General features: G+C 48.3%; 1 protein-coding gene across 1 annotated transcript in view; it reads right to left on the bottom strand.

Moving 5' to 3' along the window:
* Positions 1-4,221: 4,221 nt before the first annotated feature.
* Spsb4 (splA/ryanodine receptor domain and SOCS box containing 4) overlaps positions 4,222-27,720 on the bottom strand; it is a gene marked incomplete at its 5' end in the record, with an annotated part of 58,804 nt that continues 35,305 nt past the window's right edge. The window contains one exon of the mRNA XM_010608224.2: positions 4,222-5,582. Coding sequence (XP_010606526.1) covers positions 5,455-5,582 — 128 coding nt within the window. The remainder of the gene's footprint in view (positions 5,583-27,720) is intronic.

The following is a 27,720-nucleotide window of genomic DNA, read 5'->3' as shown; positions in this document are numbered from 1 at the left end:
ATCACCAATAACCGACCATGCTGGCACCTAACCTTGAACTTGCAACTTCTGAAAATGAGAAATATTTAAATTTTTATTACTTGTAAGATACCCAGTGTGTGTGTGCTACTTTGCCATAGCAGCCCCATCGGAATAAGACATGTACCATGCTTTTATTGCTGATGTGTAACTTTCAAGTCCCCATGTTACCTCACCACAATTCTGACCCTACATTTTGTCCTCTATCTCCACAGACTCTGATAATTATGAATTGTGACATGTCAGCTTGATTCGAATAAGCACAACCTATCACACTAGTAAATTCTGGGTGTGTCTGTGGATGACTGACATGTAGATCAACAAACTGAGGGTGGGGGAAGACCCACCTTAGATGTGGGCGGCAGTGACCAATAGACTTGTAGCTTCAACAAAATAAAAAGGAAAAGAACAAAGTTTTTTGTTTTTTTTTTTAAGGGAAGAGCTCCGGTCTTTGTCATTGCCTTTAGACACTGATCTCTTTAATTTCTTCCATCTCCCTACACAGACTCTTCTATCTTCAAATGTACATTCACACCAGTAATTCTCCATCGTGCTTTCAGACTTTCAATATTCAACTGTTACTGGATACTTTAGCTCTCTAGTATGTAGTAGACATTTTGGATTGTTATCCCTCTTATCTTGCACATGGCCATTGAGACTCTTCTTCTGCCTTTGAGCCTAATAATTTTGTGTATAATTATGGATATATTTATATTGAGCCTGTTCCTCTAAAGAAACCTAACCAAGATAGTTTTTGGTATGATGATTAAAAGGCCACTCTTTTCTTCAAATGTCATCTCTGTGCAGTAAATCAGCATGGTATCTCGCTTGGATAGGAAAGTCCCCAGGCATAGGGACAGTGCTCCTGTGGCCTCTGTCCTGCTTACTCTGATCCTCCTATGTTGGTGGACAATGGTAGGCACTCAATCCTCATCAAGGTTACTTATAGGAAAAGATCCCTATCTACTGGGCAGATAAAGCAGGTGTGGACACTGCTTCCACACCAGGGTTGGCTTGTGACTGACTTACTTTAGCCTCAAAATCCATTAGAGTAGTGGAAAGGCTGTAATATTATTGGCCAAATTTGTTATCTTGCTTAAGAGAGAAGGTTTGGAAATATTAGCAATCAAATCATTCTTACAGACAGGTTTCACTATCTCAAATTCTTCTATTTAAAGCAATATATTTAAGACCAAAAACGTTTTAGGCTTCTTTTTGCTTATTATTCTAAAGTCACTCCAATTTCTCATGCCAATGATCTCTGAGGGATTCCCCACATACACTGAATGGCTTTGCAGGTCAGGGAAAGGGACAAAGCTGGAATCAATTTGTGAAGCACTGTGCAGCATCAAGGCAGAGCCTGCTGGTTCTTCTTCCTCCACTCTTAACAACACCAGTGGTCAACACCAGTGGGAAGAAAGAATGGTTGGGGAGGACTCTCTGGCTTTGGACTTGAGCACATTGCTGATGCCCACCACCGAGTGTCCTCCATTTTCTGGAAATGCTGTGTGGGCTTGGGTGGTATTTCCTGGCATAGGACATGTATTCTCACCGACATTAACCACTTCACCATTGAGATGACTCAGCGGGCACCTCCTCCCTCAGCTTGCAGCCCTTACTGCATGTTAGAATCACATGGGGAGCTTTAACACTACCTTGCCCGCCCCTCCCAGAGGTTGTGATTTAATTGACCTGTGGTCAGGCCTGTACAGACTTCCTCAAAGGACTAAATGAGTAGCCAGGCTGCCTAATCACATTGCCCAACTCATTAAAAAGAGAATTATTGGCTTTTAGGAGTTTACAGTCTAACCAGGGACATGTACATTATCTCCAGTTCTGAGTAAAGATCCTGGGTGTGTGTGAGCTCCTTGCACATCGATGGCTGAGACTGTGAGATACTTCAAAGTCACAGAACTAGTGGGCTGTCCCTCTGGGGCCTTCCACTGGCCATGCACGTGCGCGCGCATGTGTGTGTACGCGCGTGTGTGTTTATTATCCCAGATGTGCACTTTGGGTGTTGACCTCCAGGAGGAGGCTGGCCTTGAGAGGTCCTGATGTGCTGTGGGAGGGTGGACCACAGAACAAAGGTGCTCTCTCGAAGGGCTGTCATAGCTCAGCATTGGCCAACATCACCACGAAGGAATGTGGGCCTGGATCCAGCACATCACCCTGTTTTTAAAGAAAAGTCTGAAATCTGAATTTATCATTAAATTTTTTGATTTTTCCTTGTTGGGCTCAATTTTATTAAAATATGCACACACATGAAGTAGGACAACAAAACCCATCTGCAGGCTGGCACGAGACAAAGGCTCCTAGAGCTCTTTAGTTTGAGACTAAAACTGGGGATTTCCACTCTTTGTCGGGGTCCTGAAGAGGAAAGCCACATGTCCCATGCCTGGCCAGAGGCGGTGGCTGGGAGTGAGGTGCCAGGGAGTAGGAACATCTGCCTTGGCACAAATCAATCATCATGACAGAGGTTCTTGATACCTGCTGCCACTTTATTGTAAAAAAGATTTCATCTGGGGGGATGAAATCTTTATTTCTTAGTGAAAGATAAAGGAGCCAGCTGCTTGTGCAGCTGGTAGAGGAGAAAAGCAAGGGAAAGAGGAAGGCTTATATTCAGGAAGTAAAAACATCAGATAGGCAAAGAGTGAAGCAGGGTACTCAGCAGGGATCAGACTATGTGATACCATGCCCCCACCATATGTGTTGTACATACATTAGCCCCGTTCAGAAACAGGTCATGGAGAGAAGGCCAAAACTCAGCGAATGTGCAAAGTGTGGGAGGTGCTGAGTTGCCATGCGGCGTTACACCAAGGGGTGGTCACGGGGCTTCCAGGAAGTCTGCCAGGGAATGGCACTTGCTTGTGTGTGTGTGCATGCTTAGGCCCCCACAAAGGCGGCACTGATGTACAGCAAACCCTAGAGGTGTTTATAGCTCACATGCACCGGTGCACTGAGCTGGGCTTGAGCTCAGTTCCAGTGCAGCAGACTGTGTGAGAAGGTGCAGGCAAAGGCTCTGTCCTCCTGAGGCTGACAGCTTCTGGGCAGATGAGGCCATATGGCAGAGAGACTTTGGTCCAGATGCTCCCGACAGGGTTCTGGGTACTCAGAAGCTAATGTCTTAGAGCAGGTGGGTGGTCAAGGAGGGCTTTCTGGAAGAGGGCTGATCTAAGCGAGATCCTGAGAGGTGCAGTAAGAATGAGAGAACACTGGGGCTGAGGGAAACCACAGCAAGGACTGAAAGCCAAGACTAGATGGACACATCCTCAGGGGAATTGGTGCTGAGATGGGCCTGGTGAGTCGGGAGAGGGGGGACCCTGGTCACTGTGTACCTAGTCCAACCCGTGTGCCAAGGAGGAAGTGGTATGCCCAAGATCACTGTGAAGAAAGAGTGACAAAGAAAGTGATACTCAAACCCAAACTTCTGAGAGTCTGTGCCTCTGTGGGAAGCTGCCTCCTGCAGCCACAAACCTTGAAACTGCCAAGGGTGAGCCCAGGCAGGTCCTCCAAGTCTGATTCTTCAGCTTCATTCACGGGAAGGGTGTCTTCCATTCAAATAGCAGGTCTGGAAGGCACCTCTTCCCCCAGAAAGCCTTCCCTTCACACTGCATCCTCCTCCACCCCTTGGGGAGCAACTTCTTACTTTTTTATGCTGCATTATGCATATCTCTCCCGGGGCTGGGTTATATCAGCCTGAGCACTTGGTCATGAAAGTTGGCACAGTGTATATTGGTAGCTGCTCTGAGCCTGACTCGAGCCTGACCCCATCTCCTCACCTGTGCTATCCCTGAGCTTGGCCCTGCCTCACTCTGCCCCCCAGCAATTTAACACACATTCACCATGGCCACACCCAGCCCTGCCTCCAGTCTACTTGGAAGCTAGCACCTTGTAAGATTTTGCCCTTCCTGTTCCTGAGTGCCTTTGCAGATCCACCTACCCATTAGGCATCCAGGCCCTGGTGTCAGGAGTTTGACTTGGTTGTCTACCTTCTAGGCTAGTTTTGCATGGTCCCAGTCACATCCTTTCTTCCAAGGCAGCCCTAGGGCTTTGGAGCTCAAGAAGAGGTGAGTCGGCTTGGAGGAGCCTTCACATGCTGGCTCCTGTGGGTCTGAGGCAGACCAGGCAGGGTGATGGAAGACGCTTTCCCAACCTCTGCCCAACGAGCACTTAATAGACAGCTAAAGGACTGAATGACAAACTTTATTAGAAACACTCCTCATTCATCTGTCAAATTCACATTAAAGTGGGGGGAGAGGCAGTGCCATCTGGGGCTCTGGTATCCATCCCACTGCTGTGACAATTTCCAGTTACAAGGGAGTCTGGGTGGAGCACGTCCAAAACGCACAACAAATGCCAAATGGTGGTGGTGGCAGCAGCAGTAGAAGCAGCATAGTTTGGTGAGAGGACCAGGCTTGGGGTGGGTGGAGAAGGTGTCTCCCACATCCACCCTTCCAGTTACAAGGCCACCCCATGGGCCCCAAGGTGATAAATAGCACATCACACACACACACACACACACACACACATGCGCACACGCACACACGCGTGCACACACACATTTCAACAGGAAACGAACACATGGAAATCTCCTAAAGTGAAAAAATAATTCCCTCAAAGACAGCTTGTGACAGCCAGGCTGCACCCTGAAACAACGGCTGCCCATTGGTCCCACACACCAGGAGGGCTCCCCAGCCTAGGGCATCTTCAGCCTGGTGTCACAATGCCCCCGAGGACTCCCATTAGCACCTTTGGACTGAGGACTGTCCTCTCCACACTTCGCTTTTGAAATGCAAATGCTACTTTAAAAAAAATAATTAAGGATAAACTCTGTCCCTGGGGTGAATCAGTTAGACCCCTCTCCCTGAGTGGAGGGGCCTGGGTTGGGGAGAGCTCTATCAGGGTCCAGGAAGGAGTGCTAAGGAAGCAACGTTCAGAGATGTAAGCCGGAGGTGTCTAAATGCTGCTTTCTCCACTCGCCAATTCTGCTGTTGGGCATCCTTGGGGAATAGTTTCTCAAAGTGGCACAAAGTCCTAAGATGGCATCATAATCCTGCTGCCCTTGCTAGGGGTAGGAGATGGGCAACGAGTTGCTTTCATCATCCATTATTCAGAGGCAATTTTCTCCCCGAGCAGGCCAAGTCTCCCTGGCCCTGTCTGCGATGGGCCACACCACAGCAAGTCTCCTGTCCCAATGTTTTATTCATTCTCTTGAGTAGGAAGCAGCTTCTCTGGTCAATACACAGCTGTAGGCCTGGTGGTCACTGGAAGGCTCCAGACCCCCCATGGCTTCCAAGGGGTTGTCCGGCTTGGGAGGGCTGCCTTTCCCTAGTTGGTCCTGGGAGCCAGGGGAGACCCCTTCTCTCGCGGGCTGTGTGACCTTGCGTGACAGACAGCCCCGGGCCTTGGGGTGTCTACTGTCCTTCAGCGTCCAGCTCACTGGTACTGCAGATAGTTTTTGAGAGACTGAGGCAGGGGCAGGGAGCTGATGTCCCGCAGGCGCTGGCGGCCCAGGGCTGCTCGAATGGATCTTCGGCACAGGTCCATGAGCGGCAGGGGCTCAGCTGCAAAGAGAGGGAAGCGTCAGTCCGGCACCTGCGAACCTCTCCTGCATCCACCCACCTTCAGCATACTGCCTGCCTCCAGCCTGACTGAGCAAGGGGTCAGGGCTTTGTTTACAGCAGCACTGGCATCCTCAGTGGGTGTTGATTGATAAGCACACTTGAGGGAGTGTTGAGAGATGATTTAGGGACAAATAAAAGCTTTCTTTCTAATAGAGGTACAGTATTGGTGTGTCACGGTGCAAAAAGTACTTCTCACTAAAGGTCATTGTCAGAAATGTTTGAAAGTCAGGGAACTTGGGTGGATCTGCAGGGGAGATTTCTCTAAAAAGCAATGTAGACTGCTGGATGCTTATAGTCCTACCTACTGTGAGGCTGAGGCAGAATGATCTCTTGAACCCAGGAGTTTCAGACCAGCCTGGGCAACAGACCAAGACTTTGGCTAAAACTAAAATAAACAAGCAGAAAGCAGGTTAAGTTTGAAATGCCTTCAACCCCACAGACTCTCCCTAATAACTCCAACCCTTTTTCTCCAGTACTAGGAATTGAACACAGGAGCTCAGTTGCCTCCTGAGGTCCCCCCTCCCACCCTTTATTGAGACAAGGTCTTGCTAAGTCACTGAGTTGCCCAGGCTGGGTGCAAACTTGTGATCTTCCTGCCTCAGCCTCCCAAGAGTGCTAGGATTGCAGGCGTGGGCCATCATGCCTGGCTGCCTAGCTTCTTTTGATCCTCAGTGAAGGAACAATTTTTCTTCCAACATCCAGTTCTGGAAAAATTCATAAGCAACGGAATTTCTGGCAACAGGGCCAGTTACACCACGTCTAACTAGGTTTACTGCAAACACCCATATTAAACACTCATTCTCTTCCAGGCTCTAGGATTGGCCCTGGGGACACACAGCTAACTGAGCCAAGGCCAGAGGCAGCACTGGAAATAAGCAAGGGTTCATGGTCTGGGTTTCAAAGAAGAATAATTTTTAACAGAATCTAATATATGCAATAACTCTTAAAGGCACAGGACTAGACAGTTACTGGGTAGAGGAGCTCATGGAAAATTTCAGAGAGAGGACATCAAAATGGGGTTTTAAAGGGTTGTAGGAATGAATTGGGCAGGGCATAACAGGCAGGGAGAAAAGGCAAAGTACAGAGGCATGAAACAAAGCAGGTGGGGAGGCACGGAGGGCTAGGAATGGTGATGGCCACTGGCACTGGACGGAGGGTGAAGAGGATGATGGTCACGTGATATCTTGTGTGGCCTACAGGAACATGCATCTCAATACTATTTTGATAACACAGCACAAGGGATATTTTAAAAAGCAGTCAAAGGCACAACTAAGCCATAGATAGGAAATATTAACACAAGAGTTGTGATAAGAAAAATATCACAAGGGAATGTGGACGAAAGCATGTTTTTCAGAAACTTTCAGTTATTGGAGCTGTAGAGTTAAGAAGAAGAACCAGCCAGGTATGGTATGCATGCACGCCTGCAATCCCAGCGTTGTGGGAGGCTGAGGCAGGAGGACCGCAAGTCAGAGCCCAGCATGAGTAACTCAGAGACTTAGTGAGATGCTATCTCAAAATAAAAAATAAATAGATGCAGAGATAGCTCAGTGTGTGGATCCCAGATTCAATCTCTGGAACTGCAGGAAAAGGGGGAGGCATCAGAATTTAAGTGGGACTTGGTTGAGTGTTAGAAGCCATGCCCAAGTCTGTATCTGGCTCTCCTTCACTTGAGGGGAGAACCCAGGAAGCATTAATGGCTTTAAACACTTGCACTTCCTTACCATCCTTTGGTCTCTATGCAAAATGAGATTGGACAGGGAAGGTCAGCTATCCCCTTTTTCACAGCTCAGCCCCACTCAGGGTCAGTGCCTCACGCCAAACCTTGTCCTTGTCAGAGCACATCTCCATCTCTCCTCCAGCAACACCCTTGCTCCCTCTCCCCTACCTGGTCTGGCCCTGATTCTGTAGCGCCCCCTGCCAGTCAAGCCCCTGGGAACTCGCTGCCATTCCTTGACCTGAATCTTTCTGTCTTCAACATCTCGCTACCTTGCCAGGTCCTCTTCACAAGTTTCTATGATCTTCTTATAGTTTCTGGGCACCAGTGTTTGTTGCCTGTGTTGCTAGAGAGAGTTCAGGGAGTGAGTCCCTTGCCTAAGGACACACAGCTAGTAAGCTGCAAAGCCAGGAGTGGAGCCCAAGTGGTCAGAAGCTGGAACTTGTCTTGTATCTTAAACTGCATTTAATGAGCATCTATTCTGTCCTGGTAGTTGTGCTAGACTTATCTCACTGACATCTCAAAACAACCCTGGAGGTTGACTTGACTTTCTCAACCTGGCTTTGGAAATAAGGAAACAGAGGCTCGGGGAGGTAGAGAAGCTTGTCCAGAGACACACAGCCCCAAAGCTTCATCCGGAGTAGCACACCACCTCCCATAAGCATAAGGTGACAATGAAGAAGATCCACCTTTCTCCTAGGCTTCTGGTGGATGGTGACGTGGTGCCCAGCCTCTCCCTGTCCAGCTTTGGCTGCTTTCCAGCCTGCTGCTTCCCATCTGTCCTGCATTACTTCTCGTTTGTGTCAGACCTGAAGCAGCAGTTCTGCCCCTCTACTGTGGAGTACAAAAACTGATCGTATATCTTCATGTGCTAGAATGTTGCACTAATCGACCTGGAGAAGAAGGAACCACAGGTATGGGAAAACATGGATGAACCTCCTGAACATAACTGGAGTGAAAGAAAATACATTTTGTGTGACTCTCGACTAGAACTCAAAAGCAGGGTAATGAAACTAGTGCACTGGTAACTATGGGGTACAGGGGTGAGATGGGGGCAAGAGGACTCCTGGGGGCTGGTTTTGCTCTGCTTTTTGCTTTGAGTTCTAGTTATGTTAATGTGTTCAGTTCATAAACCACATTAAGCAGCACACTGAGGATATGTATGCTTTCTACGTGTATTTTATGCTTCCAAATCAAATATACAGGAAAACATAATTCACTGGCGTTACAGCTTGTGTCTATGTCCCCCGCAAAGCCTCATGCAGTCAGTCATAGATAGGCCTTTTTCCGAGGTGGCTGGATCTAGAATGTGTGATGCTGGGATTAAGGGTGTGTGATTACTAATTAGTCCACTGATTGGTTAGGCACCTGCCCTAAGCCAGTAGCCTAGATAGAATATAAAAGGGACAGAAAGAAGCTGTTCTAGTCATCTTGCTGATTTGCTATCTCACTCGCTTGCTTTTGCTGCCTTCTATCTGCCATGAACTGTTTTTCCTCTGCCTTGCCACCTTGGCTTGGAGCCAGCTGATTATGAACTGAAACCTCTACAAACTATGAGTCAGATAAGCCCTTCCCTCTTTAACTTTGGGTGTCGGGTATTTGTCTCAGCAATGAGAAAATTAACCAATACACTGGCTGAATCAGGGGCCTCAGTTGTTGTGAAACACACAAGCCAAGCACCTGTCTTTCTGATCTACTGGGGCAAAGTAGGGTAAGGGGCTGGCTTGGAATCCAGCTCCCACTCCCACATCTGGAGGGATGGAGACAGCAGGCTCTTTCTTTCCCAACCACACTGTTCTCTTCTTCTCTGTACAATGGGGCAACAACACTTCTATCCATGGATGACTGTGACCATAGTGCAACACAGCATGCCCCTCTGAACTATGTTTTATTTCAGGCCGTCAGCCCAAAAGGTACCTTTAAAAATATACTTATTGTAGTTCTAAAAGTGCCTCAGTACATCATCCTAATTGACAACAATGTTCTGCTCTTGATGAAGATTTATTCAGACCAGGGTTGGCTGTCTGGTTCTATGCTAAAAATATCACAAGGCAATGATGTCAAAAGCTCTCCAGTAGCCAGGTGCATGCCTGTAATCACAGCACTCAGGAAGCTGGAGCAAGAAGATTGCAAGTTTGAGTCCAGCCTGGGTGACTTAGACCTTGTCTAAAAAGAAGTCTGAGGATGCAGCTCAGTACCAAGGCCCTGAGTTCAATCTCCATTACCACAATCAAACCAAACAAAAAAACCAAAACAAAACTCCAGCGACCTGAATTTTGCTGAATTCTCTGTGACTAAGCCCTGCAAGACCCTGGATGAATCACAGGACTGTTTTGCCATCTATGAAATGGGAGTGTGAGTTCTTCTGGTTATAATGATCTGTTTCTGAGCTGGAAATGGGTAGAGATCTTGGCACTGGCTTAGGCTGCTTCCCTGGACCCCTCTGGTCTTCCTTTTCTGTGGTGGAAAGACGCTAAGATATGAGTCACCACCCTACCCTCATCCCTGAAATAAGATCAACCTTTCAAGGTCAAGAAGTGAAATTCTTTGGTGGGAATTTTAGACAATGGTCATCAGATGGAGAAGGGTTTGAGAGACATCCCTAAAATCTGAACGTAAATAGGCCTTGACTTTTGTTTTCAGGAAAATAAATGAGCCACACACATGTGCCAGCACACACACACTGTATGTCAGAGAACTATATCAATCGCTTATCCACAGACTAAGTTCATTTTGGTGTCTGACGACTCAGGGAATTGCTTTTGTGTCTCTGGGCCTCCTCCAAGCTGCCTCCTTTGCCTAGAACACCTTTTCCTGTACTTCCTTCCAGGAGCAGGCATCCCCATCGGGGCTCAAATCTTTCTTCAGTCTGAGCCCCAGGTCTACACCTAGCAGGTAACAATACACTTAGCTAATTATGCAAATGGACAAGTATATCATTACCCGCAATAATGCTACTTCTAAAATATAGCATCCCTGTCCTAACTGACCTTATCATGGCCAAGAGCGACCTTGGCTCACATCTAGAAAGTACTTGGAATGGGGAGTCTTCTCTTGATGAGTTTCACTGTTTCCCCACAAAAAAACACTGTAACCGCAGCTGGGACAAAAGCAGTATCTTCAGAACTGTGGGCCAGTAAGCATCGTCAGAACAGCTGGTCCCACAGTGCAGGTGGGGCCCCCATCCTTTCCTGGAATGGAAAGCTGTCAAGGCACTTTGTGTGCACAGAGGAGGGCTGCACGGGAAACCAGCCCTAAATACTGCATGGCTTTCCCTAGCAACACTGGAGAGCCAGCCCTGGGAGACCTCCAAAGGGAGGATCCAGGACAGGGAGTACTTGAGAAACTTCATTGGAATGCGGGACTGTTTGAGAGACAGACAGTTGCTCAAGGGTGTGGCCTGGGCTCCCACACTTGTACCCTTCTAGTGTTTCTCTGAAATGATAGAAAAGACGCACACATGTGTGTGTCCCTGTGTATGAAGGACATGGTCATAGTTCTGGAAAGCCAGGAAGGCAGCTGGCAGGCCAGTCAGATACTTTCCAGGAAGACAGGATAAAGCAGGTGGGACAGGAGAGTGGTGAAATCAAGCAGAGAACCTGGTAGCCCTGTCCACCAAAGGTAAGTGTATCCCTTACCCTTGGAGCCTCAGAGAAGCCCTAAGCTCCAGGGGAACCCTCCAAGAACTGTCATCCCTGCACCTGGGCCAGGCATGTTCTCTCTGTGCCTTTGGAAGTCTGAGAATGGGCAGCCTTTGGAGAAAGCCCTGCTCACTGTGAGGCCCAACAGAGATTGAGCAGCTTTGTCTCCACAGTGGAGGCAGAAATGATTGTTGGAAAAGGAAAGACACTTAGATGAAGAATCGAGGGTCTTGTCCACCCACCAGCTCCCTGGTTAGTACCAGACCAGCAAGTAGGTTCAGCAACATATTCTCACCCAAAGATGCTAGTTCTCCGAAGCAAAGGGGAACTACCCTACCATAAAGCACACAGCAGCTACTTGTTCAGATGTGTTCAGTGGCTCTGAAAGAAGAGCCCCCAGCCATCTGGTCTGAAAGCTATTTGAGGAGGTTCTCCAGCAAAATGGAAAAGGAATGCAAACAGAAGCGGAGGAAGTAACACTGCAGGGAAGGTAAACCGGAATTCTATGAAAAGGCGTGAGATCTCCAGGAAACCTCTTTCCGGCAGCTGTCACTTCTCAAAGGTGCTCTCTCTCACCCCACAGTGCTCTGTGCATCCTGACCTCTGACCCCAGCCACCGGCTTCCCCACCACTCAATCCTTCCCCTGGGCCACTGGAACAGCCACTGCGCACATAGGACATTGCAGCCCAGCTTCCTCTCTGTTCCTTCCACCTTAACTGAGCCACGCCTTCTCTCCCAGGACAGGCCCTTCCTAGGGGCTGCTCACTACTCAGGCCAGGTGGTGCAGGCACCCGTCTCTTTGCCCCATCACACACACACCTCCACACCCACCATCTGCTTGAGAGAAGCCCCTGACTCTGCGGCTCATTACTCAGCTCAGTCCTCCCCTCTGCCTTGCTGCTGTCACCCTTGATCTCTGGTCCCTTGTTCATCAAGGCTTTTCCTAGCCTCCCAGTGTCCTTTCTACCCACATCTCCCAACCCCTGATGCCAATCTTCCTTAGGACAACTCTCCATCGCTCAGGTCCCGGTTCTTGACCGTCTTTTTTTTTTTTTTCATTAAGTTTACTGGTACATTTGAGGTATACGATACAGTTAACATTTATCATTGGGCTCTTGTACCTTCAAATGATGTATCTTGGTTCTTATTTTTTCCCCATTTCCCAGCCCTCTCTTCACCCCCTCCACCCTTCCCTAGTTACAACTTTCCATTTTTTTGCTTTTCTCATATTTTTTTCTTTCCCCTTCTAACCTTCCTCTACCCCTCCCACTTCCACTACTCCTTTAGACCTTTTCTTCCGATTGCACAATAACAATTACACATTTTGATTCTTATTTACACTTTTAGTTTTTCATACTAGAGAAACTACTCAGTATTTACACATGTGAGTCCTATTAATTTCACTTAAGAGAATGGCCTCAATATGCATCCACTTAGCTGTAAATGTCTCTAGTTTTTCATTCTTTATGGCTGAGTAGTACCCCATTTTACAGAAAAACCACATCTTCTTTATCCAGTTTCCAGTTAATGGCACATGGGCTGTTTCCAAATTTTAGCTATTACAAACTGTGCCACTATAAACATGGGTGGGCAGGTATTGCTGTGGCATGATTCTTTTAATTTGGGGGGGAAGATACCCAGCAGAGGAATAGCTGGGTCACATGGGACTTCAATCCTAGTTGTTTGAGGTATCTCCATATTGATTTCCACAGTTCTTGACCATATTATTCTGAGGAACTCCCTTCACTCCTTAGCCACCCACTCAACAGCTCGCTACATTGCCCCTCAATGCCCATGCCTGTTGCTCGGTGTCCGACCACTGGAGCCATCCAACCATGACTCACGGAGACCTTTAGGGCCCTCTCTGCTTGCCCCTTTTCACCCAGGTGAACAAATCACTGTTCTCAGGGACAAAGGAAGACATGTCAGCTCTGCAGTGCCATGACAAAACAAAAACAAAACAAAACAACAACAACAACAAAAACTTAGAGGAGGAAAGTTTTATTTTGTTCCCAGCTTCAGAGGTTTCAGTCCATAGTTGTTCGGCTCCATTGTTTCTAGGTTTATAATGAAGCAGAGCCTCATGGTGGAGACAGTATGGTAGAACAAAGGTGTTCCCTTTGTGGCAGAGAGAGAGAGAGAGAGAAAGAGAGAGAAGAGGAGAGGAAAGAGAGAGCGAGCGCCAGAGCAGATGGGCTGGGGACAAGATATGGTCCTCAAAGTCATGCTCTCTTTCCCTCCAACTAGCACCCAGGTCCTAAATTTCCATCGAGCCCCATAACATCTTTCAATTATGACTCCATCCAAGAAGTGATACGCTGATGAAGTCAGAGCCCTCACGATCCACCCACATTTCCGAAGTTCCACCTCTCAGCACTGCACCTTTTGAGGCACATTTTAGATTCACAACGTGAAGTAGCCAGTGAGAGGCTGGGATGGTGCAGGGCTGGGGATCAGGAGATGAACTGAGAACAGAAGGCACCCACAGTTCATCTCTGCTCAGCTGCACTGCAGCGTCTAAAGTGCATCCTGCCTCCTTTGCCTGATGCTGTCAGGCAGCTGAGCAGAAAGTGGCTGGGCAGTGGGGAGCCCTGGGCTCACGGATGACCTCAGCTCTCATCTGGCAGAGTGGCCTCTCCTTCCTTCGCTGCCCCCAGTGCCTCCATCAGAGTGGCAAATGGCTTGGCGTGACAGCTAAGGCGCCTTTCCAGTGACTGATGTTTGGCAGAACAGAAATTATATTTAATCCTAGCAGTAGCTTTTACTGTATCAAATCAAATTGGGTTTGACAGAAAAAAATGCACACAAAGAAAGTGGATGGGAAGACAGGTGATGCCAGCGAGATAAATGTTAGATCAGTCCTGGAGACCCAGACTTGTAGCTCCTAAGCTTCCAGCAGAGGCCAGCAAGGCTTCCCAGGGTAAAGGCGGCTAAACTTGGCCCACAGAATGGGTGCCTCTAACCTGCTATTACCATCGAAGGCAAGGCTGGCTGCTCAGGGGTTTCACTCAGCTTCACCAAGAGAGGCCATTTTAGCTGCGGGCTTACTAATGTAAGCACTGCAGAAGAAACAGGGATCTGGTGACCCGAACTCCTCACCAGGAGACTTCTGTCTGCAGGTGCTTTCTGCTCTTCTGGCTCAGATCTCAGCAGGGCAGGAGCTGGCTATGCACTACTCACTCAGCCCTACTGAAGCCAGATGAGTGATAATTAACCCTCTCCCAGCTGTGAGGAAAAACAAATGGCTCTGGGCTAAAACTGGGGACTCAGGTCCTCCTGAGGGTTTGCAGCCTCAGCCTGTTGAGCCTTCTCAATGTCTAAGCAGACACAGCTGGAGAAACCTCTGTGTGTTTGGGTTGGGGAGCCAAGAGGAGGTGGACAAAGGCCCCCATCATTTGCTCAGGCTCTGAGCACCAGGGTGGGATGTAAGGAAAAAGACCTAGTTCAGCCTTACCCAGTACCAGGCCACTGCCAGACTTTCAGCAGCAAACCTGAACTTTCTCAAAACAGAAGACATCTTCAATGGCCTGTTGCAGATAGCAGAGTTAAGGCATGAAGAACGACATCCTTGTTTTAATTAAGGATTTAGAGGGATGGAAGAATTCCAATACCAATTTGAGGACATTGAGGATGGAATCTTGTCCAGTTGGTGATCATGACACATGTTCTACTCAGGCTGCTGAAACAAAATACATTCGGTTGGGTAATTTATAAACAACAGAAAGTTGTTTTCCATAGTTTTGGAGGTTGGGAGGTTCACGATCAAGGGGCCAGCAGGTTTACATCTGGTGAGGGTCTGGTCTCTATCAAGATGGTGCTTTTTCTGCCACATCAGAGGGCAGAAGAGAAAAAGGGGACGAGCTAGGTCCCCTGGGACTTTTTACCAGAAGACCTGATCCCACTCCCTAAAGGCCCCACGTCTCGATACTATTGTGTTGGGGTTTTCATGTAAATTTGGGGCAGACCACAGCACAGGCATATGTTCATCAAGCCTTTAATTACAAACTAGCTGTTATGGTTGGGATTGTAAATGTCCCTCGCGTGCTAAGAGGTTTAGTTCCCAGCTGATGGTGCTGTTGGGAGGTGGAGATCCTTTAGGAGCTAGGCCTAGTGGGAGGAAATGAGGTCACTGTGCCATGCCCCGGAGGTGATAGTGGGATTCCAGCTCTTTCTTCTCTCCTTTTGCTTCTCAGTTACCAGGAAGTGAACAGGCTTTCTCTGTCACAGGCTCCTCATCACCATGCTGTGCTTCACCATAGGCCCAAGAGCAATGTGCCCAAGTGATCATGGACTGAGACCTCTGAAACTGTAAGTTAAAACCAATCTTTCCTCTTTAAAAGTTGATTACCTCAGGTATTTTGTCACAGCAACAGGAAGCAGACTAGCACAACTACATTGTAGGACTTGAGCAGGGAGCTGGGCACACAGAATCGCATGGAGCTACAGAGCCTCACGAGGCAGACCTAGTAACTAGTGACAGTTCAGAGGAGCTGCAACTAGGAGAACAAATTTTAATGAAAGCTGTGAGAGCCAGGGGAGGGGCACCTAGTTCAGCTTAGGTTTTTCAAAATGGCTTCCCACAGGAAGCTGAAGCTAAGGGAAATTTTAGAGGATGAATTAGCTCTGCCCCACAGTGAAAAGGACATTGATTGGTTTCAAAGGTATGTCTTTAAGAAGTGCTTTTTTAAAAAAAATCTCAAACTGGGCATGGTGGTGCACCTGTAATCTCAGTGCTCGGAGGGGCTGAAGCAGGAGGATCAAAAGTTGAAGCCCAGCCTAGGCACTTTAGTGAGATCCTGCTTTAAAAAAAAAAACAAAAACAACAACAACAACAAAAAAAACAAACAACCTTTAAAAATGTTGGGGATTGGGAGATGTAGCTCAGTGTGAAGGGCCTTGGTTCAATCTTCAGTACTAGGGGAAAAATCTCTTTTGTATAACAGTAAGAAAATGTTATTGTTTTCTTGGGTGACACTTTGGGAGAGAATACTGGTAGGGAAAGTCAAATCTGTCTTTTTAAGGTGAGTCTCCGCACTGTGCTGGGAGCAGAGGCTGTACTTTAGGGCCTTAGCCAAGTGCTTGTGAGGGTACTGAGGAGCACTTGGGATGGATCCACACTCTGTGACACTGTATCACCTGGCAAGCTGAGGTGGGCAGGCCAGTGCCACAGCCACTGGGGTCACGGGACCCTGTAGGTATGGTGAGGGACCTATCAGGGAGCTGAATTTTACTGAATGACCACTCTGAGACCAGCTACTCAGCCCAAGGGCCCATCTGAGGATGAGAGAGGGCATGTGGCTAGGACCTCTGGGATTCGAAGAAGCCTTCTTAGATGCCCCGGCCCCACTCTCCCTTCTAGTTTTCCCTGGCCCTCTCCCAAACCCAGGGTGCATTCTGTCATAGATTGGCCCGGGCCATTAGCACTTCTCCTCCCACCAAAGTGTGAGTTCCTCAGGATTGGACCAGGTGTTATAGAAGGAAATGGAGAAGTCTGTGTGTGGGATGGTGGAGGTGATGAAAGTCTCAAAAATACAGGTGCCAGGAGAGCTCTTGAGAACCTGTGGGAGGCCTTGAACCCTCACTTGGCTGTTGGAGAGAGGCCTGGGCCAATCTTAGATCACTCACAGGGCAGGGGCCTCATGGGAGGAAGCCTTGGACTTGGCTCACTCAAGCAGAGGCCCAAACAGGACACACCACAGCCAGCAGGGGGCAGAACTGATTTGGACTTGGTTGTGCCTGGCTCCGGGGCAGGGCCCTTCCACTCCGCAGTCAGGAAACCTGCAATCCAACAGATCCTGGAGGCCACCATTGTTACTCTCATCCTAGAACAGATTTTATGACTTTCATTTTTCTCTCAAGATGCATCTTTCAATTTCTGTTCTGGCAAGGCAAGCCCTACAAGATTTTTGTCCCTCAACAATAATTTTTTTAAAATCCGTCTGTTGCTGCTGGCCACCGTATGAGTAACTATCCCTTGAGGGGCGACTGAGGCAGACTGCCTCACTTTACTCTGACAGCCTCCCTCCCTGCAACTCCTGGAGCATTTGGTGGGAAGCCCCCACCTTCTCTCAGAATAAGGTGGGCTAAGTCTTTCCATAGCATCCTAGCTCCCTTTCCCCCAGCCCTTTAACAAGAATGGGTGCTGGGCTTCACTCTACCTGGCCACTTGCAGGGCCAGATGAAGCCACCCTACCAGGAAACTAATCTATACACGGACAAGGTGGGATAGGCCCCACTTTGCCAGAGGAATTCAGGTTCTGTCTCAGCCAAGTCCAAACAAGCTCATCTTGCTACCCACTGCAGATGGTGCTGACAATTAAAGGAGGTGGCATAGGTGAAGAGCAGGAGTACTGCCTGACACACACCAGAAACCACAGACACAGACATTTACTGAAGAGTTTATTTGGTCTGTCTGGGTCTGTGGAGGAAGAGACTTCTGGGCAGATAAAATGAGAAGATGGGTTCCTAGAGAAACTTCACCCTAGGGATAAGGGGAGCAAGCCTGAAACCCTGTTTGGAAGAGGAAAGTAAAGTGTGAGAATGGAAGACAGGACTGGAGGTATCTGGGTCCAGGAAGCTCAGTGTCTGTGGACTTGGACTTGTAGTTGAAACTTCCATTAGGACAGGCTGTTCCATGTTCCCCTAAGGACTGAGTCTCTGGGAGCCCAGAGTCTCTGGATTCTGGGGGATGAAAGATTGGCTGGAACCTGGGCTGCTGGGGTGAATGCCATCCCTCAGGCAAAGGGAGGCAGGGAGGTGGAGGCAGAGATGACCTGGGCCCCGGCTCCATTGGTAACCCTTAGAACTCCGCAAAATTCCTTCCCTCCCTGCGGTTCTCCCTTTCTTCTGTGGTCACTGAGTAAGATCTCCTGTAAATATTACATCGGTCCTGCAACACTGTGGTTCATTCTCTTATGGTGAGCCATGGAGCCTCCAGCCCTGGGGAGCATTTGGTGGGTGGCAAGGGAAGAAACCTGGCTCCCTTCTCAGGCTTGGGCCTCGGGTGAGCTGAGCTTGACTGGCCTCTCACAACCTCCTAAGCCATGCAGAGACAGGCTCCAGTGCGATTCCCGTCTTCTTGTGTCTTAAAAGAAAAGGATGGGATGAACAGAGTGTATTTCTATGTTAATATTTATTTGAAACCCCCAGAGAGTTGGGCATGGTACAGCACGCCTGTAATTCCAGGTACCCAGGAGACTGAGGCAGAAAGATCACAAGTTTGAGGTAACTTGGGTAAGACCCCTGACTCAAAGTGAGACCCTGACTCAAAATAAAAAGGACATAGTTCAGTGGTAGAGCACTTGCCCGGCATGTGTGAGGTCCTAGGTTTCAATCCCTAGTACTGTGAAGAAACAACAACAACAAAAAAACAAATTCAGAGAAAACCAAATCATGAAACCAACGGTTCCTTTTTCAGGAGATGGCAAAAGTTAAAAATGAGCCCAACATTTGAGATAGGTACAGAACTACAACCCTTCCTTATATATTTGACCAGCGGGGAATCATCTGTGGAGGGGGTCCAGGGTCAGACACTGCCTCATTCCTTTCAGAGGAGCCAAACACACTCTGGGCCCTGGTTCCAGGCCTGAAATCCCCTCACTCCTTGTTTCTGCAAGCAGACCGAGGTCAACAAATGAAACTGACCTCTAAATACTGGGACGAGCTGACTCGAATTCATACCAAGGTATAAATATCTGCATATACCCAGGTACACAAAAAAATATATATTTATATATATTTGACCAGCGGGGAATCATCTGTGGAGGGGGTCCAGGGTCAGACACTGCCTCATTCCTTTCAGAGGAGCCAAACACACTCTGGGCCCTGGTTCCAGGCCTGAAATCCCCTCACTCCTTGTTTCTGCAAGCAGACCGAGGTCAACAAATGAAACTGACCTCTAAATACTGGGACGAGCTGACTCGAATTCATACCAAGGTATAAATATCTGCATATACCCAGGTACACAAAAAATATTTGAGAATTTTATGGTGCAACTCCAATTTGAGATATTTTGTCTTGCAGTAGTCCTTGCTGTCTTACTTTGGGGTTTGGAAAATGTGGTGTCCTTATCCCTAGCATTTAATAAATCCCTGGCCACCCTGAAATGCTGTGGAATCATTTCCTGCTGACAGTGTTGTCCTCTCTCCCATGGACTTCAGGGTCCCAAAGATGGGGACTGGGTATTATATTTGCCACCCAGCCTTACTGCTCTGATTTGGATGTCATGGGTTTGAGAAGGGGATTGAGAAGCCCGGTGTCTGAGAGGGGAGGCAGCTAAAGTTCTATCTTCATCTCTATAAAGGACACTGCATCCCAGCTCTTTGTGAGGCAAGTAAGAAATTGCAATAATAAAGTATACCTTTCATTCTGCTCTAAGAAGAACGCTCTAGCAGGGTCCTCCCCTCAGGCAGTCTGAATTAGAAACACACTGCACCAGTTCCTCGGTTTGCTAGGGGGATGTCCCTGACTTAGCTGAAAAGCTTCCCAGAAAATCTGAGTTAACTTGGAGCCCACTCCAGGGAGCTGCACAATAACCGACACCTTGGCCGTGGGTGAGGACAGTCCTGGACACGCAGGGAGTCGGAGGGGGTGCCTCCGGGCTGGCATGCACCCACACCACGGATTTCCTCATCTTCCATACCTGCCTCTGCACTGTGGAAGCCCCAGGCTGCTCTTGCAGCTACTAGAAGAAATAGTCACTGTGTGCAGCCAGGCAGGAGAGTGGGGGCAGAGACAGGTACGCTTGATCCTCCCAGGGCAGGACTGGGCCCTGTTACGATTTGTGTCTAAAATGTTTCCCCCAAATCTCATGCGGTTGGAACGTAATTGGGTGGGAGGGGCTGCCGTGCTCATCCTCAGATTTGCCCACCGATGAGCTGAGTAGCTGACATACTACTGTAAGAGGTGGAGCAGGGTCCAAAGAGGCAGGTCCCTGGAGGTGTGACCAGGAAGCATCTCTTCTTGTCTGTGGCCTCCTCCCCGCCCCCGCCATCACGACTTGAACAGCTCTCTCCATCATGCCCTTCCTGCTACGGAGCCAGATGGCCATGGATTGAAACCATCAGCCAAAATAAACCTGTCTGTTAAATTGTGCGCAACAGGTATTTCATCCCAGGGACAGGAAATTTACTAAGACAGCCCACAGAATGGGGACCCTCATTCCTAGGCCTCACCCTTGCTGAAGGAGAATGTGGGGGCAGCAAGCCTTGCTACCTAGATCTCAGATTATCTAGTGCTACAGCAATGCACCCAAGGAGGTACTGGCAAAGGAATAATACATTAGTGTCAACTAAACTAAAGGCACATATCTATACAGCAATGCACCCAAGGAGGTACTGGCAAAGGAATAATACATTAGTGTCAACTAAACTAAAGGCACATATCAATATGTGAAAAATCTGTGAGGGAAAGAACACATGAAATTGAGGGAGCAGTGACCTCGGGCCAAGGTGCCAGTTGGAAAGAAGGGAGGGAGGATTCTGAGGTACTTGGTTGTCAGTGTTCTAGTGGTTAGGTTGGGTGGATTCAGGGGTGTGCATTAAATTACAAAAGTAAGTTAGAACAAAAGATGGCAATACATTACCACTAATGATTGTTCAACCCAATTCTGTGCACGAGAAGTTCACTTAAAAATGAAGAGAAAGAGAAAGAGCAAAAGTGAACGGGGAAAGTTATGAGTTGGCCCCAAACTAACGCAAGGTCTTGGCCAGAAGATGAGTTACAGTTAATTCTAGTTACTAATAATGGAGTCACTCTTGCCTGCTTCCAACTCAGCACTGCATAGAGGGAGAGAGAACTAGAAGTGGAGTTGAAGACCTAGAGTCAAGTACCAGTTTTTCAGGGCTGGCTGCTTCCTCTGTAAACTGGGGCCATCGCTTACTTCACGGGGAGTGCTGGGAGGGTCAGGTGAGAGGCACAGTCCAGAGACCAAGCACAGGCCCTGGCCTCTGGGCAATCTGTCAGTGACAGCCATTATTAATGTTTCAGAGTAGTTAGTGTCCTCGGGGACAAAGTCAAAAAGAGGCAGCTGGTGTAGAGAGCTGAAGACGAGACAGGACACCTGGATAAGATGTGTCTGTGGCGAGAGCGGCAGATAATTCTAACAGAATCTGAGCAGCCTGAGTAGCTAACGTATTGCGGAGCTGGGGCTTAACTGAGCTTTGTGTGATCCCCTAGCCCTATCCACCAGGATGTTCCACCGTTTAGGATCTTTCCAATTTTCTCATCAGAAGCAGAAACACTGGGAAACCCATACCAACATACCTTCAAAGTGTATTTGGGGGCTCTTACTGGATTCTTCAGCTGAATGTTTGGCAATAATAATGACAATGATATGAATAGATGTAGAAAGGGCTTACACAGCATCTCCTATGTCAGGGGCCTTCCAAGCAACAACCTAATGAAGGCCAGGGATTTGTCTCAGTGGTTCTGCCGCCTGCCTCAAAAGTGCAAGGTCCTGAGTTTGATCCCTGGCACAAAACAAAACAAACAAACAAACAAACAAAAAAACTGAAAACCTAACGAGTTGTTATTATGAATGTCTTTCTACCGACTGAGGAAACTGAGGCAAAGCTAGGTTAAGTAATTGGCGAAAGTGTTGGAAATGGGGTTGGGAGTTGGGCAGTGTGGTTTGGGTTTCCACTGTCTGCTCTTTGGTAGGGGTAGGGGAAGTGGAAGGTGGCAGCCACTGCAGAGAAAACTGTTCCTCAGCTTTATGAGTTCTGTTGCTCAGCTCAATGGTCCTCTCTCCCCGCCTTTAGCCCTGTGCCACGTGGCAGTGCTAGCTGCACGTTGGAGGACTGAAGGCCTCAAGGTGGACCCCAGACCAACAAAGCTCAGCCTGGGACTGGCAGGTGAGCTGAGAGCAGCCCAGAGTAAAGAGTCTCACCAATGGGCCCAATCCTCCAGGTTTCATCTGAACCCCCACCCTGGAGCCCCCTCCCCGAAGCAGCACGGGCCGAGCTCTTCTCCACTGAGGCTAAGTGGCACTGCTTCCTTCTGTAGCAAAGAGCCAAGGTCATGCAAGCTTCCTTCCACTGGGAAACGTCACCCCACTAGCCTCTTGCTAAACGGCACAAACCCTAGGGATTGAATATGAAGGCTTTCTAATGGATTTATTGTGTTTATTTGACCTTTCCAAGTGTGAGCTCAGAAATAGGCCCAGAGGAGATGGTGGAAGCTTGTTTTTCCTAAGTTAAGCAAAGCTGATGAGTAAACCGAATTCTTGGATGGAGTGTGCCTAGTTTTCTCACCCTATCTCCCTCCCTCCTTCAGTCAAAGGATTCAATTAGGCTCAGGAGGAACCAGTGTTTATGGGAGAGCTCCAGAAGAGGAAAATTATGACTACTCAAAAGTGGTAAACGATGAGGTCTGCAAATAAATATTTTCAGTGTGCAAACAGCCGTGATACCGAATAAGAGCTGGCAAATTTGGAAATTCTAACTCCATTTCCACTTCTAGTTTCAAGGCAAATGATTTCTTGTTTTAGGTAACTTCAAAAAGTTAATGGTCAGTGCCTGAAGGAAAACCAGTTCAAATGTCAAAATATGTTTGCATTTTAGACCAGATGTTGCCAAGTCTAACCTATTGGACCAGGCAGGTAACCTTAGAGATAAATGAGGAGCAGGTGCAGCCAGCGAGCGGCAGCCGGGCCTGTGCAATTCTGAGAGTGCCCACGAGATGCTCTCATTAAAAAAAAAAGAAAAGAAAAAGCCAGACATGCTGATTTTTGTGTAATAACCTTGTTGTTTTAATTTGGTATGACCAAAGTATTTCTAGGTCCAGAAACAGCCTGAGATGACTGCCACTTTTGTTGCAAAGAGAAGCTCACCTGTCAGGTCCGACCACAGAAGCCCAAGCTCTATTAGACCCATGAATATGATTGGTCTTCCACACAGGGGGTGAGTCTAGGTATAATATTCCTAACTATGTATAAAAAGCCAGAACCGCATAAAAATGCTATCCCCCCGCATCCCGCCTCCGCTCCATGTGGATTCCGAGTGTCCAGCATGGGAATTACCCACCACCTATGGTAATAGCAAATACACCCACATTTCCTCCTGTGAACACAGAGTACACCCTATAATGAACTGCGTGATGGAGACCCTTGGGCATTTCAGGGTGCCTGCTGCAGAATAACAATCACTACCACTGGCAGTAGCAAGGATAATAGGGCCAACAGAACTTACTTTGTGCAGCGGCTGTGTGGTGCAGTAGCTCACTGTCAGTCCTCACAGCCCGTGAGGCAGGGACCATTCTCACCCCCTTGGTAGAGGTGACATGAACACAGGGTTACCCAACCAGTGGGGGAAGAGCTCTTGGGCTCAAAGGTCTGTGCTTCACAAGCTACTACTCAACACCTGGAACACGCATGTGTTTGATGTAAAAGACCTACAGCATCTATTTTTCCATAAACTCAAACACTTTTCTTGTTTTACATCAGAGAAGGAGTAGCAGGCATTAGAGATTTATGGGGAAAAATGAATTGGCAGAGGAAAATAACGCACTTTTTGTATATATGAATTGAAAAAGGCAGAAAATATCTACTTTAAGTAGTGGCAAAACTGGTTTCCTTAAAGAACGCTGATTGAGAGCGCCCTTGACCCTGGATCACAACAATCAGAGCCCGGGACCAGCAGCAGCTGTTGCCCCCACACTTGCAGAACCCTGCAATGAGCAGTTCTGACCCACATGGTTCAGATGCATCTTCTTAGGGGTCACAAAGCCAGCCCACATTCAGCTCCACTGGCCCGGAGGCAGCACCTCTCTAACCCACCCAAGCAGGACCACCAATGGAATGGTCCAGTGAGCAGGCAGAGGACAAATTCAGTCGCACAAGACTCCCACAGTTACAGATGCAAGGGCCAGTTGCAGGTTCGGGCTCTGCCCCCAACTGGCTATGAGGAAGTTACTAAGGACAGCAGCGTCTCCAGTGTTCACTGCACCAGGCGCTGTTTTGAGAGCTCTCCTGAAATAGGCTTGTCTAGTTCTCATGTGAAGCTCTTACAGTTACAGATGAGGCAAGTGTGTCCCAGGGAGTTGCTGCTGCTAGCGAGCAATCTGGGAGGATCCCAACCCAGGCCGAATTAACCCAGGTCCTAGCGCCACACCCTTGCCCACTCTGGGCTGCGATCAGCTGGGCGAGTTGCCAGGTCTCTCTCCCAAGGCGGTGGAACCTTTCTGTCAAATGAAATTTTAACAGAACCCCGGTGTACTTAGCAGGTAAAAAGGGAAGCTATCACGGAGGAGGGTGGGGCCCCAGGTTTACACTGTAATGTGGCGTTTTGAGGACTTTGGAGGAACGGGGCTAAGGAAGCCGCCTCACAAGCTCCGGGATTCTGAGAGGCGGATGATGTGGCAAAACTGCGAACTCGCCAATGGGAAGCGCGTGCTCTCGGTTTAAATTTAATAAGCGTGAGAACAGTGCAGCGCTTACAAAGCGCTTTGTCTTTTCCAAGGACCTTCACAAACACCCCATTTGCTGTCAGAGTGAGCCATTCCAAAAGCACACCCAGGATTAATGAGGCCCTAAAGAACCTCTATGTAGGAGGATAAGATACTCAGGAAACCCAGTGATCAGCTGATTCCAGTCTGGGCAAACTGAAGGTTCCCACACCTCTCTTGCTTTGATTCCAGCTTGCGAGGCATCTCTTGCAGTCCATGACCGTCCAGGAAAGCCTGCCTCATCGGTCTGACCTAGGGGCCAAGATCAGCCTCCAAGTTCTAACCACTCTCGGTGTACTGGGCCCATGCTCATAATTTTTAACCCATCATCTCCTTTAATCCTGTGACTCCCTCCCCCAACCTGGAGGTGCCACAAGTCCATTGTCCTTATTTTTTAAAAAAATTCCAGAGCTGGGCAATTAGGCTGCTTTTGCTATGGGCTGCCTAGTAACGACCCTGTGGTCGGGCAGCCTCTGCAATCAAACACGTTAATATTTCTATAATGAAATCCATGAATATTCAGAGTTACCTAGGGAATGACTATAAATAGCCTCACACCAGTTCAGGTTGAGTCTCACTGCCAAATGGGTTGGCCCCAAACTTATGAATAAAGTTTTTTGTTTTTCAGAACACAGCCTTGCACTGGTATCTTTGTATCATTTATACACGAGGTTCTCAGAGGTTCACTGACTTTCCTGGCAGTGTCACAGTTTGTGAATACTGGATGTGGGATTCAAGCCAGATGCTCTGTAACCACTGTGCTACACGGGGAAAAGACATAGGATTCTGGGGGAAGCAGCTGAGGGTTCAAATCCCTGTTCTGCCACTTAGGAGCTGTGCAATAGGGCAAACTGCTTCACCTCTGGGACTCTCAGCTTTTGTGGAGGTCATTAAGGTTGCTCTCAACTACTCCAGCTCTTGCCCTTCAGACAGACTCACGATGAGGTTACACTTCCCTAATCACCCGAAGTTAGGTGTGGCTGTGAGGCTTGCTTTAGCCCATAAGAGTGACAGGCGCCTCTTCTAGCCAGAAGCTTTCATAGTTAGTACTCACTTTGCTTCCTTTTCTATTGGTGAACATAAGGGGCTGCTCTGAAGTGGAGACGCAAAACTTGCAGAACAGGGCTCCAGTTGACCAGCAATGGGCACACAGTGTGTGTGTGTGTGTGTGTGTGTGTGTGTGTGTCGGGGGTAGCTTTGCAGTTTAAAGTCAGTGAGAAGTGGGAGTTATCTGTTTCTGTGGCAAGACCTGTCCTATACTGACTGGTAAGGGTTCCTTCTCTATGTGACAAGTTGTGTGAAGACTAAACAAGTTATAAAACTCCAAGGCAGTGCTTGGCAATGGGTGTCTGTTAATTCCCTCTCCTATGCTCAGACTCAATTTCCCTAGCTGAAGGAAATGACAGAAACAGTTAACTTGCTTGTCTTTAATGAGTAAAATTGCTTATTAACCCATGAAGTACTAATGGAAAGGATTGTCTGAGTACCCACAAAAATGTGGATGTTTACTTATGTATTCAGACATACGTGTCCCTCATGCCCAACTGGCTTTGATGGGGAGTCTGGGGAGAACTGGTGGGAGGGTGGGGACGGAATCCCAGCTCTGGGACAGATGGCCTGTGAGGACTCCATATTCCTGATGGTAGCAACAGCTGTGGAACAAATATTCCCAAAGGCCAGGCTGCGAAAGGCCTGCTGGTGTCAGAAGGAGGTCAGAAGAGCCAGGTCGCCTGCTGACAGCCGCTGAGGCAGCACTGGTCCTTTCCGGCCGATAGATGGAGGGTGTGAGGCCGTGCGGAGATGCTCTGTGATGAAAATGTGCAGTTGCTCAGGGACTTGCATTAAGACCCCATTTAGCAACACCGATTAAGAAGCTATAAATAGTACCTGGGCTCTCTCACAGGCCATAAAACACACTACCCTGCACAGCTCCCAGCCTGCAGCCTGCTCTGCTTAATTGGGGCTCAAAATAAAATACCTGAAAGGCCACTTTTGATGGAAGGACCTTGTTGCCATAGTGACCAGTCACTGGGACCAGGAGGAGGCAGAAGCTTGGCACAGGCTGCTGAGGCACAGGGGTAGGAGGAAGATGAGGAGGAGGAGAGAGAAAGGGATGATTAAGACTAGTATGCAAGTTTGAAGTCACACAGAGAGCAACTGGCAGACACATCTGCCTGCTCCCTGTCTTGGCTAAAAAGTGGCAGCCAATGCGTTACCTTTCTATCTCATAGCCTGACACACGAGGACCACAGACACAGGAAGAGGAACTGGCTGGCTCAGGGCATTTGTGAGAGGCAGAGACTGGAGTCTGAGTCCTGGCTCAGTCCCAGAGCAGCTGGGTGGTGTTGGGTCTACTCCCCATGCTCTCTGGCCTGGCCATGTGAAGCAGGAGAATCTTTTCCACTATAAAATGAGGGGTAGAGTGAGAAGGTTCCCAGCTTCTGATCCACATCTGGGCTCCACATCTGAGCTCCCACCACTGGCAGGAAGGTGGTGGAAGTTTTCCGTGTGCTGAGTCACCTCTCAGACACGTAAAGTGAAGGAAGCAAGGTGCACATTAGGGTGCTTGGAGAATGCTGCTGTTTGCTTACCACGGGAGATATTTTAGAAAATTCTGTAAGAATCTGACAGCCTGGGTGGCTTCTGGGGAGGGTGGCTGGGAACAGGAGTAGACAGGAGACCTATCAATGTCATATTTTAATTAAGCCTTATGGATGTACTTAAATAAAATCTAAGTTAAAAGTATGCTGGCCTCCAAAAGTCTCAGGTTTTAATGAATAAATAAGCGATCAGAGTGGAGAGTTTGTCCTCCAAACTGGTCTCTTTGCTGACCACTGTCTCCCTACGGTGCTAATTGGACTGCTTGCCATGTACTGAATTCTGCCCCAGTGCCTGGCCCTCTGTTCTCCTTATGTGCCTTTTGTGGCCTTCCCTATCTAGTAATATTTTCACTCTCAGCTCCAGTATCCCTCTCTGGGATGCCACAGCTTGCCCAAAGAACTGTCATCCTCTCTGCTGCCCTCCTACTGCACCTCCTGCAGCCTTCTTCAGTTCTTAGTTAACTGGATCACCAATATTTGCTGGCCGTCCCAATAATCCAGGGGCTCCTTGAGGCAGGGCCTAGCTACTATGGTAGGGTATGGCCAGGCCTTAGCAGAGTACGGCTTAAGTACAGTGCTCTGCATCTGTAGGGATCAAACACACACAGAGCATCTATTCTCCCTCATCTCCTCTTCGTTATCAAGTCTCTGCTCTGACACCACTTCCCCCATTTGGCCT

Source organism: Fukomys damarensis, unplaced genomic scaffold, assembly GCF_012274545.1.
Source record: "Fukomys damarensis isolate Sample0158 unplaced genomic scaffold, DMR_v1.0_HiC HiC_scaffold_37, whole genome shotgun sequence".
Taxonomy (NCBI): Eukaryota; Metazoa; Chordata; class Mammalia; order Rodentia; family Bathyergidae; genus Fukomys; species Fukomys damarensis.
Note: the sequence above shows the minus strand (reverse complement) of the source record. Positions and strands in the feature narration are given on the sequence as shown.